This window comes from Columba livia, chromosome 5, assembly GCF_036013475.1.
Source record: "Columba livia isolate bColLiv1 breed racing homer chromosome 5, bColLiv1.pat.W.v2, whole genome shotgun sequence".
Classification (NCBI taxonomy): domain Eukaryota; kingdom Metazoa; phylum Chordata; class Aves; order Columbiformes; family Columbidae; genus Columba; species Columba livia.
In genome coordinates this window covers 1,568,057-1,587,383 of record NC_088606.1, presented here as the reverse complement: position 1 = coordinate 1,587,383, position 19,327 = coordinate 1,568,057, and the positions used below count along the sequence as shown (strand labels likewise).

Below are 19,327 nucleotides of genomic sequence, written 5' to 3'. Positions count from 1 at the left end.
GCTGCAGGGTATTTTTAGTCGATGCAAAGCAACGTTGGCTTCATGGAGCTTTTCCTGGGCTGGCGTAATGCGCCATGGTGCTCCTGGCTTCGGCCAAGCAATAACAACGCTTAAATGTGGCTCCTGTGAGAATAATAGCTGGGAAATGTGATGACACTTCCAAGGGGAAGAGTTTCTATTCATGGGTTTTTGAGGCAAAAGACAACCAAAAATCTTAATCACCATCTACTTAAAAGTTCTCTTGGCAAATCTGGTTTTAAACATGATTCTGCTACGTACCATCAACTCATTCTGTAGTCAGTGGGACATCCTCACCAGCTCAGGTTGCTCAGACCCCGTCCAGCCTGGCCTGGGATGTCTCCAGGGATGGTTCAGCCACCACCTCTCTGGGAACCTGGGCCAGGCTCTCACCACCCTCAGGGCAACAATTTCTTCCCCGTGTCCAGTCTTTTGGGCCAGGGTGGTGAGGAGAAACTCAAGGGTGAAAGAGCCACAATCATCTCTCTGCTCAGCTGGCCAGAGATATAAACGTCATAGATCCGGTGTCACTTGAGCTGTAGGAGGTATCTAAAGGAATTACCCATTGCCTGGGACGGTCCCCTTGCTCTGCACAATTCATCCTGTATTGGCCTCAAATCCAACCATGATACTGGGATATCATGGTAATGTGAAGAAAGGGTTTCTAAAGCCTGTGTGATATGGTGGAGGAGGATGGTTTTGTGACAAGAACTAGAAGATCTTTATTGTTCATCACCAGGAGATGGCCTTTCTGCAGAGATTTGTTTGCAAGTCGCTTCCTTTATAGTTTTGCAGCCTGAGATTTCTGTGGAAGGATCTAATATTGCCAAAGAAGCTTAACTAAAAATACGAAAGCATAGAGAGGAAGACCTGTAAACACCAAAATACACTTGTCCTTCTCTTAATGAAATAAAGGAAAATATAGATATATACACAGAACTTCCTCTTATTGAAGGACCAGAAAAATAATTTAGTAAAAAACCAAAATGAATGTAATGTATCGGTGGTTCCAAAGCCTGCGTTTGTCCTAAATGGATTTGCGTTTGTGCTGAATGAATTAATAGCAGTTAAACCAATATGTTTTAATAAGCACCACCTGGTATTTCCATTAGTTCTTTTCTGTTTAGGTGAGTTTTTTGTTTAGTGGAAGAGGAATATGAAATTGTCTTCAAAAGCCAAAAAAGGAACAAGAAGCCACGTTTGCAACACTTGTCAGGAGTTTCTTGCAAGGATTTCTGGAAATATAGCTCTGAAATATGGTTATGAACTGTCCGATAAGGAGAAGCAGAGATCGTTCTGATCGTTGCAGGAGAAAGTTCCTCCTAATGACTGGAAGGGCACATTTCATAGAGCGGGGAAAATAAGCAAATAGAGCTCAGGAAACAGAGACAGCGAGTCTGGTGCTGAAATAATAATAATAATAACAGCTCCCGTGTCTAATGGAGTCGTTCTGCTGCCAGTTTCTTTAAAGTCACATTGAGTCTTGAGCTTCTCCCCAGCCAAGGAGCTTGTGTTCCATGATTAAATATCCAGGAGGCCTGTGAAGAGATTTTGAGAGGGAAATAGTCTCGTTTTAGCAGAGAAGGGGATGATTTGATCAGCAGTGGTCTGGGGGGGCTGGGCTGGAGGAATGAGATGTGAGGGGCTCACGCCGCGGTGCAATGAAAGGTGCTTGTGGTAGGTAGGATCCTCTGAGATTGGGGAACGACCTGTTGGAGAGCAGTGCAGGGAAAGGGACCTGGGGGTCCTGGGGACAGCAGGGTGACCATGAGCCAGCACTGTGCCCTTGTGGCCAGGAAGGCCAATGGTACCTGGGGGGGGTGAGAAGGGGCTGAGGGTGGTGAGAGCCTGGCCCAGGTTGGCCAGAGAGGTGGTAGATGAACCATCCCTGGAGACATCCCAGGCCAGGCTGGATGGGGCTCTGAGCAACCTGAGCTGGTGAAGATGTCCCTGCTCATGGCAGGGGGGCACTGGGGAGCTGGGAAAGTCCACTCCAACCCAAACCCTTCCAAGATTCTACAAACCCAACCTCAACCTCTCCAACTCTACCTCCCCCACTCAACCTCAACATCTTCAACCTCCTTGACCCAACTTCAACCCCACCTCAACCTCCTCAACCTGAGCTGGTGAAGATGTCCCTGTCATGGCAGGGGGGGCACTGGGGAGCTGGAAGGTCCCTCCAACCCAAACCATCCTGTGATTCTGTGAGTTGCCCATGCAGGGGAGGGACAACGCTCAAGGGTTAAGATGCTGCATCCTTCATGATGTCTTGTCAGATAAAAACTATTGCCACGGTATTATTCAAGATTTATATTTCCAGACATTCCCATTTTCATTTTCCACACTATAAGGAATAGCAGCCCATAAAAGATCATCAGCAGAGTAGACTTTATTAAAAGATGGTGGATTATACCCATTTCATGGCTTTTTAAAGAAGCTTATCATTATTCAACAATCACGTTCTCGCCAGAGCTATTCCAATAAAGCAAATAACGATTTGCAGATATGCGGGAAAATTAATGTTGCAGCTTGACTCAAAAGTTATTACTTGTTTGTTTACTCATTTGAATATATATTTCACTAGCAAAGTTTCATTTGTTTTAGCACCAATATTTGATCGTATAAAGCTCGGGCTGCTGTGTGCTGCTTGTTCTGTGGTTTCAGAATGTTCCTTGCGCTGTCAGGACGGTGAACCAGGACCGAGGATTCGGCCAGGAAAGTCCCAGCAGATATCTGTAACCAGCAGATGCAATTTGAGCTGCAAAATCAAACTTATCAGAGCAGTGACCAGGCTTCGATTGTAAATCCTTTAGCGAACCGCGCACTAACACCCACTATTGCAGCCAATGCAAGAAGAATTACACTGCAATCTACCTAACTCAAACCCCATCTGACTTTAAATGGATGCCTTGTTAGGGCTGATATTTAGATTAGCTGGAAAGCTTTAGATTGGTTTGTAGTCTGGGCTGGTGCCTGCCATCCAGTCTGGGTGAAGCGTGAGCGTTGCTCTCAGTCCCATGGTGAGCTGGAGTTCAACCCGTTTGTGTGCCAGGGATAAAACCGTGTTGTGTCAGGTCGCCTGATGTTGTGTGGGTGTTGTCTGTGCCCAGGAGAGAGATCACCTTCACAACGGACATAACCAAACGATCCACTGGTGCGTCTCTGTCATAATGGCAATACATGTTTTTGGCTTGCAGCTCTGTTGGGAGCGTTCCCTGGTGTTCTGGGGCTTCACCGCTGACTTTTATATGAAATTCAGCTCTGCCAGGGGTCCCTGATGAGACACCTCCTGCCGGGCTCCGGCTGGGAGTTGGGACAAGAATGCTCAGTTTAAGAGATGTTCTGTCTTGTATCTGGGCAGGAACAACCCCAGGTTCCAATGTAAGTTGGGGAATGACTTGTTAGAGAGCAGCGTAAGGGAAAGGGCCCTGGGGGTCCTGGGGACAGCAGGGTGACCATGAGCCAGCACTGGGCCCTTGTGGCCAGGAAGCCAATGGTACCTCGGGTGGGTTAGAACGGGGTGGTCAGTAGGTCAGAGAGGTTCTCCTGCCCCTCTGCTCTGCCCTGGGGAGACCACACCTGGAATATTGTGTCCAGTTGTGGCCCCTCAGCTCAGGAAAGAGATTGAAGTGCTGGAGCGGGTCCAGAGAAGAGCAACAAGACTGGGGAAGGGACTTGAACACAAGCCCTATGGGGAGAGGCTGAGGGAGCTGGGCTTGTTTAGTCTGGAGAAGAGGAGGCTTAGAGCTGAGCTCAGCCCTCTCTAGAACTACCTGAAGGGCAGTTCTAGCCAGGTGGGGATTGGTCTCTTCTCCCAGGCAGTCAGCAATAGGACAAGGGGCCATGGGCTTCAACTCTGCCAGGGGAAATTGAGGCTGGAGATGAGAAAGCAATTCTTTGCAGAGAGAGTGGTCAGGCATTGGAATGGCTGCCCAGAGAGGTGCTGGACTCACCGGCCCTGGAGGGTTTCAAACTGAGATTGGACATGGTACTTAGTGCCATGATCTAGTCAGTGGACTGGAGTTGGACCAAGGGTGTGACTGGGTGATCTCTGAGGGCTTTTCCAACCCAGTCGATCCTGTGATTCTGTGTGATTCTTTGAATCGTGCCAGGCTTTGCCAGCACCACGACGGGTCCTGCGGTGCAGATGGACACTGCGGCGTTCCAGCATGGTGCAGCATCCCGCATGTGCCCGCGGCCGCATCCTCTGGCAGCCACGTCGTTCTGCTCTGACTCGTTCGGGCCTTTCGCCTCCATATAAAAACCATCAGTTGGTTGTCTCAGATGGTGCTTTGTCTACAGGATTAATTCCTGCCGTTTGCCTTAGTGCTGCAGCCTCCATGGGTCTCTTCTCTCAGTCTGGCCATCGCTGCTGTTGGCACCGGTAAGGAACACGTTTGCAGAGAAATATCCCCAGCAGCTCCACGATCCCCCTCCCAAAAGGCACCACTTGATCGGGCTCCGTTGGGTTTGGCTTCATTAGGAACGGGGTTTTCCTTTGCAGCCCATCCACCTGTTGCGTGCGTGGGTTTTGTTGCTGCTTCATGCCACATTGCAGATGTAAACCCAGCGATGCCCGCAGCATCACGGTGCAGGTGAGCAATGGGTGGCTTTTGGTGGCTTTTGTGGCTTTGGGAGCCCACGCCGAGACCCGGTGACATCCAGGGACCTGCAGCTCGGCAGCTTTTCTTGCCCCATCCCTCCTGTCTCCACGTCTTTCACAAGAAGACCCCCCATCCCCACCTGTGCACCCCAAGCTTTTGGGGTTTGATTTTGCAAGAGCTTTTGATGAGGTACCTTGTTACAACTTAAGAAATGAAATAAAAATGGAGCTTTACTGCCAAGTCTGTGATGGTTGGTTATGAGGGTTCCCAGAGCAGCTTTTCAGGCTCGGATATCAGCCAAAAGTTGCTTTATTTTCAAGTTCAGAACAAACGGTACTTAAGAAAGGCAAAATCCATTAAAATCTTCGAATAGACATTCAATATGTTATATTGATTGTGTTCATCTATACGAGCACATATCAGAGCCCTTTTCCACGCGTCTAATCATGGTGTATCCACATGTGTGTATTAACAGATCACGTTTTGCTATCCAAGCACGCAGAGCCCATTGCCACCAATACCTGTGCTGTCTCTTCTGTGACCCAGGGAGCACGGCCGCTGTGGGCTGGGGGTGAAGCGCCGCCTGTGCTGCGCTGCAGAGATGCCACGTTTCCCCATCCACCCTTTGCTGCTCTTGTTTCCTGTGGTGCAACCATGACCCCAAGAGTGTGTGAAGGTTATTCCTTCTCTATAGCTTGTTGGGATAAAATCTCTGTTGGGCGAATCAAATTGGAAGTGACTGCAAAGACAATAAAGCTTAAACAGAGGCATCAGTTTTTCATAATTCTCCCTGTTTCTAGATCTGGGACAGAGAAGATAATTAATTTGCTTGGGCTAGAATGCAAACTGGAAGAGCTGAATGCGCAGGTGGAGTGTCTGCCCTAGGGCACAATGTTGAGATGAACTCACTGAACGCTGTGATTTCTCCTTAACAAATCCCCGACTCGAGAGTTCTATGTGATCCACGAGGAGCAGCCGTCTGATGGAAAGCAAAGGAGCATCCTCGCTGTCATTGCTCCAGATAGCACAGCCTTCGCTTGCCATTTTACAATCCTTAAGACACGAATGCACTTAGGCTAAAAAATTCATTAAACATTAATATAGCGCCTGTTTCCAACTTCAGACCGTTTGCTTCCCGAAGATAATTGTTTAAGAGAATGAATCGTGCTCCCTTTGCGGCTTTTCTATATATTTTTCAAAAACTAATGTGGGAATTATGAAAGATAGGGCTAAGTAAATTAAATCAAGTTTCTAAAGCCTTGGGGAAGAGCTAATGCAAATGAATTAAACACATATAAGCTGCAGACATCTGGAGAGTAATTTTTCTTATGGGCATCGTTACTCTTAGGAGGTGCCCGAGACACCAACACCTTCGCTGGCTCTAAGTCACTATTGCACAAACAAAACACAGCGAGAATACCACCAAAAATAAGCTGTTAGCTCTTGCTACCATCATCTATTGTACTTTTCATCATCCTTTTCCATTAAATTTATTACCTGCAAAAGCACGAGCAACCCAAGCTGATTTTCTGTCCCTGGGTGTCATCCGCTCATGGATGGATGGAAACTGTATTGTTAAGGCTATCCTGACCTTAAAGGCAGAGGAAACTGTATTTAAAAGCTGTTTATGAGGCTGAAGTATCTTATAAGCAAATAAAGCATTTGGGGAAAGAAAGAGCAGGTTGAATATCAACATGGTAAAGTCATGAAAGCAGCGCTGCCGTGGAGAGGTGAACAGAGCGTTGAATACGGTGCTTCGGACGGAAACGGCAGAACAAGCAGGAGAGGGTGTTAGTGCGAATTGTAAGCGATGGGAGAACGTTACAGTGAAATAATTTGGTTAAGGGCAGTTTTACACACCGCACAGAGAGCGTTTAAAAAGTCCTTGTCCCAGGTGTCTCCAGTCCCCTCGGTGCTCTCCCGCTTCCCCAGGTGCTCAGGACCAGTGGAGGATGCTGCTTGAGCATCCTTATATTGTATTATTTTATAGGCTAATCCGTGTCCAGCTCCAGGCTGGTGAAGATGTGACCTGGATTTCAAAGTCTATTCCAGTGCCGGCTGTGAGGGTAGTAACGAGTGGTGTCCCCAGGGGTCAGTGTTGGGTCCAGGCCTGTTTAGCATGTTTATTGACGATTTAGATGAGGGGATTGAGACCATCATCAGCAAATTTGCTGATGACACCAAGTTGTGAGGGAGTGTGGAGCTGCTGGAAGGCAGGAGGGCTCTGCAGAGGATATGGAGAGACTGGAAGAATGGGCTGATTCCAATGGGATGAAGTTCAACAAGGCCAAGTGCTGGGTCCTGTCCTTTGGCCACAACAACCCCCTGCAGCGCTCCAGGCTGGGCACAGAGTGGCTGGAGAGCAGTCAGGCAGAAAGGGACCTGGGGGACTAATGGACAGGAAGCTCAACATGAGCCAACAGTGTGCCCAGGTGGCCAAGAAGGCCAGTGGTGTCCTGTCCTGTATCCAAACCAGCGTGGTCAGCAGGACAAGGGCAGTGATCCTTCCCCTGTGCTCTGCATTGGGGAGGCCACACCTGGAATATTGTGTCCAGTTGTGACCCCTCAGTTCCAGCAGGACAGGGAACTGCTGGAGAGAGTCCAGCGCAGCCACCAAGATGCTGGAGGGAGTGGAGCATCTCCCGTGTGAGGAAAGCCTGAGGGAGCTGGGGCTCTGGAGCTGGACAAGAGGAGACTGAGGGGGGACTCATTCACGGGGATCAATATGGAAAGGGGGAGTGTCAGGAGGATGGAGCCAGGCTCTTCTGGTGACAACCAGTGACAGGACAAGGGGCAATGGGTGCAAACTGGAACACAGGAGGTTCTACTTAAAGATGAGAAGAAACTCCTTCAGGGTGAGGGTGGCAGAGCCTGGCCCAGGCTGCCCAGGGAGGTTGTGGAGTCTCCTTCTGTGCAGACATTCCAACCCGCCTGGACACCTTCCTGTGTAACCTCATCTGGGTGTTCCTGCTCCATGGGGGGATTGCACTGGATGAGCTTGCCAGGGCCCTTCCAACCCCTGACATTCTGGGATTGATTCTGAAAAGGTTCTTCCCCCAGAGGTGCTGGACACTGAACAGGCTCCCCAGTGAGGTGTCATGGCCTCAACCTGACAGTGTTCAACAAGAGACTGGGCAACGTCCTCAGACACACAGTGTGACCTTTGGGGTTGTCATTGGGGACAGGAGTTGGACTCCATGATCCTGGTGCATCACTTTCAGCTCAGGACATTCTGTGATTCCATGATCTCTCGTTCTAATTTGATAACAACCGTGCTCTCTCTCCGTGTGTCCGCAGACCCCCCCGCCGTGGAGCCCACCTTCCTGGAGATCCGGCAGGGCCAGGGCCGCAGCGTCACCATGAGCTGCCGGGTGCTGCGTGCCTACCCCACGCGCGTGCTCACCTACGAGTGGCGGCTGGGCGGCCGGCTGCTGCGCGCCGGGCAGTTCGACGTGCAGGACTCCACCGCGTACACCGTCAGCAGCCTGGCCCGCGACAGCTACGGCGTCTACAACTGCAACATCATCAACGAGGCGGGCGCCGGCCGCTGCAGCTTCCTGGTCACAGGTAGGTTTGGACACAGCCGCTGTGCCGAGGCCACGGGCCCCACGCGGGGGCGTTCGGGACTAATTGGGACTGATTCAATTATCACCCACAGCAGGTGGATTGAACACGGAGCATTTATAAAATGCTTACTAACACCTGATAACTCATTATACCACCTGTAAATCTTTGTGTAACTGTGGCACGTTGCTATCGTGAAATTGGGTCCGTCTTTTTGAAACATCCCGTGGAACCATGGCTTAATGCGTCTGCTTAGGATTCTGGGGAGGCTGGAAACAAAGCAGGAGATTTAGCTCGTTTCAGTGATGTGAGGGTGAAGATTTTCATGTGCAAAATGTAAATACGCCTTGTCCGCAGGCATCTGTTGGAGAAAAGCCTGAGAGAGTCGTCAGGCAGCAGATTCCTTCTGTTTGAGGTTTGCAATACGGCTTGAATTTGCTCTTCTCTCTTGGTGCACCAAGCGAGGTCGGACAGCGGGGCGGGCTGTCGAGGTTTGATTGCGGGGTGACAATAAACCCTGGCAGGTGTATTGTTAACCCCCTCTGTCCCCCTTCCCAGTCAGGCCAGGCGATTGGAGGGAAAGAAGGACACAGAGAAGAGAGCTGGGAAAATTCAAAATGTTTTACTAATGCTGCTGATCAAATAGAGAAAATAATACAAACTGTACCAAACCAATCTGGAAAGTGCCGGCAACTGCAGAGCCGGCAGCCGAAGTCCTGGACTGGACTCTGCAGCCAACCGGAGCTGGATTCAGTCTGTCACTGGCCTCGGTTCGCAGGGACGACTCGCAAGGTCCTCTGCTAATGTCGCCATAAGGAAAAGGGATGAGATCCTCGTGATCTCCCACTTTTATATGAAGTATCACGTGAATGGGATGTTATACTCGGTTGGTCAGTGTTTGGTCACCAGTTTCTCGTTACCCCTCTGGCGAGATGTTCATCCATCCTTATCAGTGACCTCGCATTCCATTGCTATGGCTACCCAAACATGGATCTGGCTTTCAGGAACATGCAGCTGATCTGAAGCTTTAGCTAAAAGGCACGTTCACTACAAGAGAAACCTGGTTTTAACAAACCAGGACACAGGCTGACCATGGTCTCTAGAAACTTCACACTCCCCGAGTACAAAGGGATGTTGAAATTCATTCCTTTTCTCCAAAAGCAAAGTGCTTTGTGGAGTCCGTACACAAGATCGTAGAATCGGGGAGCACGTGGAACCTCTGCACTGATCTACCCATGCTGTGTAATTCACGCAAACTTTAGATGTCTGTTATATCTTGGATCTGAGTGTTAAACTGGGCTTTTAGGATGCAAGTCTTGATGATGGGCAAGGAAACCAACAAACAAGAAACTCAGAATATATAGAGTTATATATAAAAAAAAACTCTCTCATTTTACGCGGGATTTAATTCTTGTTTAACCCTCTTGGCTCCAGCTGCAGTCCAGCCTAAAGGAGGTTTTGCTTTTGGGGTGCTGGCAGCTTCCCGAACCCTGCCATTGATTAGGAAAATGGGCGTTATTATCAGCCTCACTGCTACCGGCAGAACGGCTTCAATTAATGGCCTGGGTTTAATGGGCGAGCTGCAGAACCTCTGGGTTCCCTGCTCCGTGGGTGTAGGGCAGACCCTCCGACCCACCCATCCTGGGGAGAACAGCAACAGTTCATGTCCTGCTGTTTCCCAGTAATATGTTGGTTTATAGGATAAACATATACGCCTGCTTTGACGCAGGTGCTTTGGTTTCCCCTGTGGCCGCGCAGGATGGCAGGGGCGGCGTGGGGTGGCATGGGGCGGCGTGGCGCAGCGGCACCCGTGGCAGCGCCAGCAACCGCCGGCTCTGCTGCTCCCAAGCGTCACCACCCCCCGGCTGGCTCCCCGTCCTGAGCCCACTGGGGGCCTTTCCACAGCACCAGCTTCACATCCTCAGAGTTTAATCCCCAATGCAGCTCCGAAGACAACCGCAGAAAACAGCCGTTCTGCTCCAAACACAGCTCAGTTTGCTGCTCATCGCGCCCGGCACCCGAGGCTGTGCAGACCCATTCTAAGGCAATTGTTTCACCAGGATTGGCACAATCTGCGCGGCTTTCTGTGATTTATTACCATGCCAAAGCAAGGCATACAACTGAAAATTAGTACTAAAATGGGTCTGTGATACACCGGTTCACATCCTGCCACGTGCTTTGCCCATTTTTTGTCTATAGCATTATGTGGGTTTACGCCGTACAGTTGCGTTAAGGATGCTGATAGCAGCACTTTGGGTTATGACTTCTATGCTTCCCTCAGTGTTTTAAGGTTAAATTGAGGCGTGGAATGACCCCACAACCCTTGAGGTTGTATGGAAGGTCTGTATTTATGACGCCGGACACACGGGGAATCATTCCACCTCATACATGTGTATTTCCAGTAGGTGTGAGCTTGGTTAAACGCAGTAAAGTGTTACATATTCATGACAGTTCTATGAACGCCTGTACATATTCATAACCTGTCCCCGGAAGGCGGTTCTTATTACAATGAGTTCAGGAGACATTTCCATAGTCTGCGCCTCCAGCTCCTCCTGTTTGTGACCGCAGTGATCGTGACCCCGGGTCCTCTGCTCTGTACACGCTCACCTTTGGTCAGTGTGATGAGTTGGTTGGACTCAGACTACTGAGCTGGTTAAACTGGCGTGTCTCCTGTCCTGTGCCCAAGTCTCTGTTCTCTAGTTCACCCAAGGATGCATCAAGGATTATTATCTTTGCAAGGATCAGCGAACTCCTGTTCCTCGTACAATAAGTTACACAGAGCTAAGCAAGGCTCGGCAATAGTGATGTGGGTTAAAGGGTTGACTCTCTTAAGTGTCTTTAGTGATGTGGGTAGGGTTAGTTCTTTAAGTGCCAAGTGTTAGGTTTTAAGTGTTAATTAGTTAATTCTCAGTTCCCTGTGTCACCGTCCCCTTACCATTGTGTGATGGGGACACTGCTGTCTGACACGCGGTCGCGGTGCTGTTCATGCCCCAACTGACACCCGCTGTTGTTCGCTCTGGTTTGTTGTGAGCTGCGGGGTACAAGCAGCTTCGCGTTGACATTTCACATTGGACAAGAGGAATATTCACCCAAAATATTAAGAGAAGAGAAACTTTTTGGTTTTTAAATAAACCAAACGAATCCCTTTATGGCTGTTTAACAGAATGAGGAGGAAATGGGGACCTTCAAGATGAACTCCAAGAGGTTAAATCCAGTAAAATGGGGGGTGTTTTTATGAAAAATTACCAAGTTCGAAGAAAACCTGATGAAACATCGAAACATCTTTAGTGCAGTAAAACGTGGTTTGTTTTGGTTTTTCCTCAACTGTGGAATTCATGTTTGTGCCAATCTGAATAATTCATATGAATCCAGAAACGAGGTGCCATTAAATCTCTTCAAACAAACCTCTTGTATGGAGCTGAGGCCCCTTTGGCACGCAGGACCATCAGATTTAAATATGGACAGAGTGACTTGAGTTACTGTTACAATTAATTCATTTCTTTATGAAGACGTCCCTACAAATCACCTGCAGACCTTGCTGTCCACAGCGCTGTTTCTCTAAGGAACATTTGATTACAAGCTGACTATAAGTTATTAACTATAAGTTATTACGCTTCCAGTAAGTCTAAGTGAATGTTACAGGCTATAAACCAACTATATAAATTACAATCTCGTGTAAAGTTTAATGATGGCTGCAGCAACATTTATATTTTTCCCAATGACGGGAGAAGATTTCTGACTGTGTCACCGATCACAACAACGTCGTGTCCTCGTTTCATGTCTCAAACCGGCAGTGTGTAATTGTATTGTTTTCCCCGCATCTGGTGTGACTTTGTGGTCCAACCCCAATCTAAAAACACACGCAAAAACAACACAAGAAGTGATTGTCCAGGAGGCCCCCCAGGTTCAGTTAAGGGACAACAGGGTCCAAAACAGCCGTTACTAAACCGGTGAGAAACAGGGTTTAGCACTCCAAAGTGACTCGAATACAGGTTTGGATATCAGTTGAGGAAATTATTAAGGGGCAGCAACTAATCCAACAGGAGTCCACAGTGTGCATGCACGTGGTTCACCAAACAATGCCGGAGCCGCCCCTGAGTCCAGGAAGGGTCCACACTTGTCTGATACGGTGTGGGGTTGTTGTAAAGGGACACACGTACTCGTATTGAGTACGGAAAGTGCACACTCGCGATCCTGCAAGGGTCAATTTATAACACACTCGCAATCCTGCGAGAAGAAACACTTATTTTCATTTAAATGGTAGTGATACGCGGCAGAATGCAAACCCCCCTCTCTCCCCTCCCTCCATCATGGAAGGAGTGGACCCGTCTCCCTCTCTCTCTGCTGCTTGAGGCCAACAGCTCCTCCTGTGACGGGGTGACGGGATATTACATGTGATTATGTGGAAGCACGGGAGGAAAATACACCCGCGATTCTGTGAGGGTTAATTTATACACGTGCTCATATTGAGCATGGAAAGTACGTGTGTGAATATGCACGGGAAGTATAAATACATGTGCAAATGTACATGGACAGTAGATGCACTCGCAGTCCTGCGAGGGTTAGTTTACTCACACCCGTGGTGGCACAGCAAGCGCAGTCTCCATCCTGGGGGGGCTCTCGGTGGCAGCATCTCGCTCGTGCTCCAAGAGACCTGGGCAAGAGGGCGGAGTCTCGACGAGAATCCCGTTTTATAGCCTGATGAGATCTGACTGGGCATTCCAGAAGCTTCTCTGCACCCCCACCCTGGCTGTGGGTGCCCCTGAAGACCCCAAACATCCCCACACTGGCCCAGCGGCTCCCTGGCGCCTCAGCACTCCCTTCTCCTAACGGCCCTGGCCAGGGGCTCTGGGGCCAAACAGGAGGAGCTGTTGGCCTCAAGCAGCAGAGAGAGAGGGAGAGGGGTCCACTCCTTCCATGATGGAGGGAGGGGAGAGAGGGGGGTTTGCATTCTGCCGCGTATCACTACCATTTAAATGAAAAGAAGTATTTTTCATTTGTCTGCGAGGCACAGTGGGTGTTTGATTTTAATTAAAGGCTGTGGGGATTATAACAGCACTGCTGAACCCAGAGCATCTCCTGAAAATGTACGACAGGAAGTCAAATCTGAAGGGTGGTTCTTACTGCGTTAACAGGTTTTCTTCGCCCACCTCGGGTCCAAAGCCCAGTAATCGACTCCAAGCCAGAGATCATCTGCTTGATCTGGGAGGAGTGGTGACACTGGAAGCTGTGCTGCCATCAGAGACCTGGACAGGCTGGAGAGCTGGGCGGGGAAAACTTTAATGAAATAGAACAAGGGCAAGTGTAGAGTCTTGAATCTGGGCAGGAACAACGCCAGGTTCCAGTATAAGTTGGGGAATGGCCTATTAGAGAGCAGTGTAGGGGAAAGGGACCTGGGGGTCCTGGGGACAGCAGGGTGACCATGAGCCAGCACTGGGCCCTTGTGGCCAGGAAGCCAATGGTACCTGGGGTGGGTTAGAAGGGGGTGGTCAGTAGGTCAGAGAGGTTCTCCTGCCCCTCTGCTCTGCCCTGGGGAGACCACACCTGGAATATTGTGTCCAGTTGTGGCCCCTCAGTTCCAGCAGGACTGGGAACTGCTGCAGAGAATCCAGCGCAGCCACCAAGATGCTGAAGGGAGTGGAGCATCTCCCGTGTGAGGAAAGGCTGAGGGAGCTGGGGCTCTGGAGCTGGACAAGAGGAGACTGAGGGGTGACTCATTCATGGGGATCAATATGGAAAGGGGGAGTGTCAGGAGGATGGAGCCAGGCTCTTCTGGTGACAACCAGTGACAGGACAAGGGGTAATGGGTGCAAACTGGAACACAGGACGTTCCACTTAAATATGAGAAGAAACTTCTTCCCGGTGAGGGTGGCAGAGCCTGGCCCAGGCTGCCCAGGGAGGTTGTGGAGTCTCCTTCTGTGCAGACATTCCAACCTGCCTGGACACCTTCCTGTGTAACCTCATCTGGGTGTTCCTGCTCCATGGGGGGATTGCACTGGATGAGCTTTCCAGGGCCCTTCCAATTCCAAACATACTGTGATACTGTGACTATTCATTGGGACATTTGGGGCATTGACTCCTTGTAGGTCATCGGTGGAGCAGGTGGTGCAGAATACGACCTTCTAGCCAGGGTGCCGAGGTGTTGTTAGTGGATCTCAGCTGTGCTTTTCCTGTCATACAGCAAGATGAAGTTAATTAATTCCATCCTGAGGCCTGAGCGTCTAATTTGAGGAGCAGAGGGAGGGGTTATCTAAGGTTCTCACTGTGCTTCAGACTTATTATTAATGTGAGTTCGCCCGAGGGGAGGAAGGAAAATGAAGTTAGTTCACCCAGAAAGGAAAGGATTGTGATTGCAGCGGCAGTTGTGCCTCTTGAGGAGCTGCTGCTCCCGCCGACTGTTGGGTTTGGTTTGGTTGTGTTGCTGTGCGGGGCCACTTGGGAGGTGCGGAAGGACCGGAGTACCCGGTTGTCCCTTTGCTGTGCAGTGATAAGAGGGATCACAGCCCTGGGCACGTGTCCCTGGTTTTCAGGATGACCAGAGCCAGGTCAGAGCCATCGTCACCCCCCCTGCCCCACAGCACAGCAGCGACTGCAACGGCTCAGGAGAGACTTGACATTCCAACCTGCGTTCACACGCACCAAAAGCCATGCCGTATTCAAATACAAGGGACCCGGGCGTTCGGGCCCCATAGATCCCGGAATCTGCTGTCCCAAGGGACCCAGGCATTCGGGCCCCATAGATCCTGGCCCCACAAGTCCCTGCCCCATAGATCCCAGAACCTGCTGTCCTAGGAGACCCAGGCATCTGGGCCCCATAGATCCCAGTCCCATTTATCCTGAACCTGCTGTCCCAAGGGACCCGGGTGTTTGGGCACCATAGATCCTGGCCCCACAAGTCCCTGCCCCATAGATCCTGGAACCTACTGTCCTAGGGGACCCAGGCATCTGGGCCCCATAGATCCAAACCCCATAGATCCTTTCCCCACATGTCCCAGCCCCACTGTTCCCAGCCCCATAGATCCCAGAACCTGCTGTCCCAAGAGACCCAGGCGTTCAGGCCCCATAGATCCTGGCCCCACAAGTCCCTGCCCCATAGATCCCAGAACCTGCTGTCCAAGGGATCCAGGCGTTCGGGCCCCATAGATCCCGAGAGTGAGATGAAGAGCAGTTCAGTGAGAAAAACTACTCAGTTTGTTCTAGTGAGCCAATCACTCGCTCGTTACCACATCCAGAGCCACATGGCCGGTCAGAGTCCCCGAGCGCACGCGGCAGGACCTGGGTGCCCATCAGATCCCGGCCTAAAATGCAAATATTACCTGGGAATATTTCACGCTGTAAATTCCTGCAATGCCAGAGCAGTAACTGCAACGGGTCAGGCCTGGGTTAGAAAAGCCCTCAGAGATCATCCAGTCCAACCCTTGGTTGGTCCAACTCCAGTCCATTGACTAGATCATGGCACTAAGTGCCATGTCCAGTCTCAGTTTAAAAACCTCCAGGGCCGGTGAGTCCAGCACCTCCCTGGGCAGCCATTCCAATGCCTGACCACTCTCTCTGCACAGAATTGCTTTCTCATCTCCAGCCTCAGTTTCCCCTGGCAGAGTTGCAGCCCATGCCCCCTTGTCCTATTGCTGATGCCTGGGAGAAGAGACCAATCCCCACCTGGCTAGAACTGCCCTTCAGGTAGTTCTAGAGAGTGCTGAGCTCAGCTCTAAGCCTCCTCTTCTCCAGACTAAACAAGCCCAGCTCCCTCAGCCTCTCCCCATAGGGCTTGTGTTCAAGTCCCTTCCCGAGTCTTGTTGCTGTTCTCTGGACCCGCTCCAGCACTTCAATCTCTTTCCTGAGCTGATATGTTTCCAGAGGGCGACACTTGAGAAAATGAGGCTCAGGGACAGAGGGCGGTGGCACTGGCGTCACCGCTCGCCCCAAACCTGACGATGCTCTGGTCTCTGTTCCCCACAGGCAAAGCCTACGCGCCCGAGTTCTACTACGACACGTACAACCCGCTATGGCAGAACAGACCCCGCGTGTACTCGTACAGCCTGCAGTGGACGCAGCTGCACCCCGACGCCGTGGACCGCGTCCTGGCCTACCGCCTGGGCATCCGGCAGGTGAGCAGGGACACGACGGGCGCCGCCGCCCCAAGGGGGCCGAATCGCTCCTCTGTGTCAACTTATTCTTTTCCATTTTGTTTTATTTTCTTCTGCATCTATTAATGGCAATAACACGCTGATTCTGACTGTAGTTCGCACATGTGCTGGTGAATGGGGCTGCATCTAGCTGGCGGCCAGTCACTAGTGGTGTCCCCAGGGGTCAGTGTTGGGTCCAGTCCTGCTTAACATCTTTATTGATGATTTAGATGAGGGGATTGAGACCATCATCAGAAAATTTGCTGATGACACCAAGTTGGGAGGGAGTGTCGACCTGCTGGAGGGCAGGAGGGCTCTGCAGAGGGATCTGGATAGACTGGAAAAATGGGCCCCTTCCAATGGGCTGAAGTTCAACAAGGCCAAGTGCCAGGTGCTGCACTTTGGCCACAACAACCCCCTGCAGCGCTCCAGGCTGGGCACAGAGTGGCTGGAGAGCAGTCAGGCAGAAAGGGACCTGGGGGACTAATGGACAGGAAGCTCAACATGAGCCAACAGTGTGCCCAGGTGGCCAAGAAGGCCAATGGTGTCCTGTCCTGTATCAAAACCAGCGTGGTCAGCAGGACAAGGGCAGTGATCCTTCCCCTGTGCTCTGCAATGGGGAGGCCACACCTGGAGTATTGTGTTCAGTTCTGGGCCCCTCAGCTCAGGAAAGAGATTGAAGTGCTGGAGCGGGTCCAGAGAAGAGCAACACGACTGGTGAAGGGACTTAAACATAAGACCTATGAGGAGAGGCTGAGGGAGCTGGGGTTGTTTAGTCTAGAGAAGAGGAGGCTTAGAGGTGAGCTCAGCACTCTCTAGAACTACCTGAAGGGCAGTTCTAGCCAGGTGGGGATTGGGCTCTTCTCCCAGGCACTCAGCAATAGGACAAGGGGCCATGGGCTTCAACTCTGCCAGGGGAAACTGAGGCTGGAGATGAGAAAGCAATTGTTTGCAGAGAGAGTTGTCAGGCATTGGAATGGCTGCCCAGGGAGGTGCTGGACTCACTGGCCCTGGAGGGTTTGAAACTGAGACTGGACATGGCACTTAGTGCCATGATCTAGTCAATGGGCTGGAGTTGGACCAAGGGTTGGACTGGATGATCTCTGAGGGCTTTTCCAGCCCAGGCCATTCTGTGATTCTGTGATTCTTTGCATATATGGAGAATCTTAGAGGTGATTGAGCACTCGGGTGGACCCAAACCCTCCCAAAGAAACACGGCGATGGGGAAGGTGACAAAGCTTTTGCGTGGGCCGGGCAACCTTGGGGGTTTGTGGCTAAAGGAATGGCATCGAAGTGGACGTGACACCACGATTAGCGTTGATGGCGTGTGCAGTAAGGAAAGCGTCTGGGTGCCATCGGAACTTGAGTTGCTCGGGTTGGTTCTGCACGGGTGTGCTGCCATCTCGCAGGAACAGCCCTCCTGGAGACTCACCAGCACGTGTTTGAAACACAGAATTAAGGAGCTGTTCCTTGGGCGGCGGCTCCAGGAACACCACAAACACCCCCTGAAAGGAGCTGCAGTGCGGTTAACCTGCGTTACCTGTGATGGGGTGTCCCATGTCAATAGGCGGGTGTAGGGAGGGCTGTAGCTGTCCCGTGGAACACGGGGGGATCCCCGAGGAGCAAAGCGTCAGGTGGACCCACCAACCCCACCACGTTATGTTCTGATGGGTCCAGCGTGAACTCCAGTGGGAATTAGCGCCATGACGGGATCGCCCCGCTCGTTAAAGTGACCGTAACATCCCCATTAATGCACCGATTAACAACACCTCTGCCTTCTCTGAAGGACGCTGTGCTGTCAGCAGGACGGCAGGGCTGCAGGTGACGCCCATGGGTGCCAGCAGTCCTGTGGCACTGGGATATATGGGGCCCGAATGCCTGGGTCCCTTGGAATGGCAGGTTTGGCATCTATGGGGACCGAACACCTGGGTCCCATGGGACAGCAGGTTTGGCATCTATGGGGCCTGAATGCCTCGGTTCCTTTGGACAGTGGATTTGGCATCTATGGGGCCCGAACACCTGGGTCCCTTGGGAGAGCAGATTCCAGGATCTATGGGGCCAGGATCTATGGGGCTTGAATTTGTGAGGCAGAGATATTTGGGACTGGCATCCATGGGGCCCGAACACCTGGGTCCCTTGGGACAGTAGGTTTGGCATCTATGGGGCCCGAACGCCTGGGTCCCTTGGAACAGCAGGTTTGGCATCTATGGGGCCCGAATGCCTGGGTCCCTTGGAATGACAGGTTTGGCATCTATGGGGCCCGAATGCCTGGGTCCCTTGGAACAGCAGGTTTGGCATCTATGGGGCCCGAATGCCTGGGTCCCTTGGGACAGCAGGTTTGGCATCTATGCGGCCCGAACGCCTGGGTCCCTTGGAACAGCAGGTTTGACATCTATGGGGCCCGAACGCCTGGGTCCCTTGGAACAGCAGGTTTGGCATCTATGGGGCCGAACGCCTGGGTCCCCTGGGACAGCAGGTTTGGCATCTATGGGGCCCGAACACCTGGGTCCCTTGGGAGAGCAAGTTTGGAAAAAATGGGACTGGAATCTGTGGGGCCCGAATGCCTGGGTCCCTTGGAACAGGAGGTTTGACATCTATGGGGCCTGAACGCCTGGGTCCCTTGGAACAGCAGGTTTGGCATCTATTGGGCCGAACGCCTGGGTCCCTTGGGACAGCAGGTTTGGCATCTATGGGGCCCGAACGCCTGGGTCCCATGGAACAGCAGTTTCCAGGATCTATGGGGCCGGGATCTATGGGGCTGGAATCTATGAGGCAGACATATTTGGGACTGGGATCTATGGGGCCCGAACGCCTGGGTCCCTTGGGACAGCAGGTTTGGCATCTATGGGTCCCGAACGCCTGGGTCCCTTGGGACAGCAGGTTTGGCATCTATGGGGCCCGAACGCCTGGATCCCTTGGGACAGCAGGTTTGGCATCTATGGGGCCCGAACACCTGGGTCCCTTGGGACAGCAGGTTTGGCATCTATGGGGCCCAAATGCCTGGGTCCCTTGGGA

General features: G+C 51.5%; 1 protein-coding gene across 1 annotated transcript in view; it reads left to right on the top strand.

Annotated features, from left to right (window-relative positions):
• Positions 1-19,327, top strand: part of MDGA2 (MAM domain containing glycosylphosphatidylinositol anchor 2) — a 299,150-nt gene that overhangs the window by 253,294 nt on the left and 26,529 nt on the right. Inside the window, exons 9-10 of the mRNA XM_065063026.1 lie at positions 7,920-8,189; positions 16,146-16,294. Of these exons, the coding sequence (XP_064919098.1) occupies positions 7,920-8,189; positions 16,146-16,294 (419 nt within the window). The remainder of the gene's footprint in view (positions 1-7,919; positions 8,190-16,145; positions 16,295-19,327) is intronic.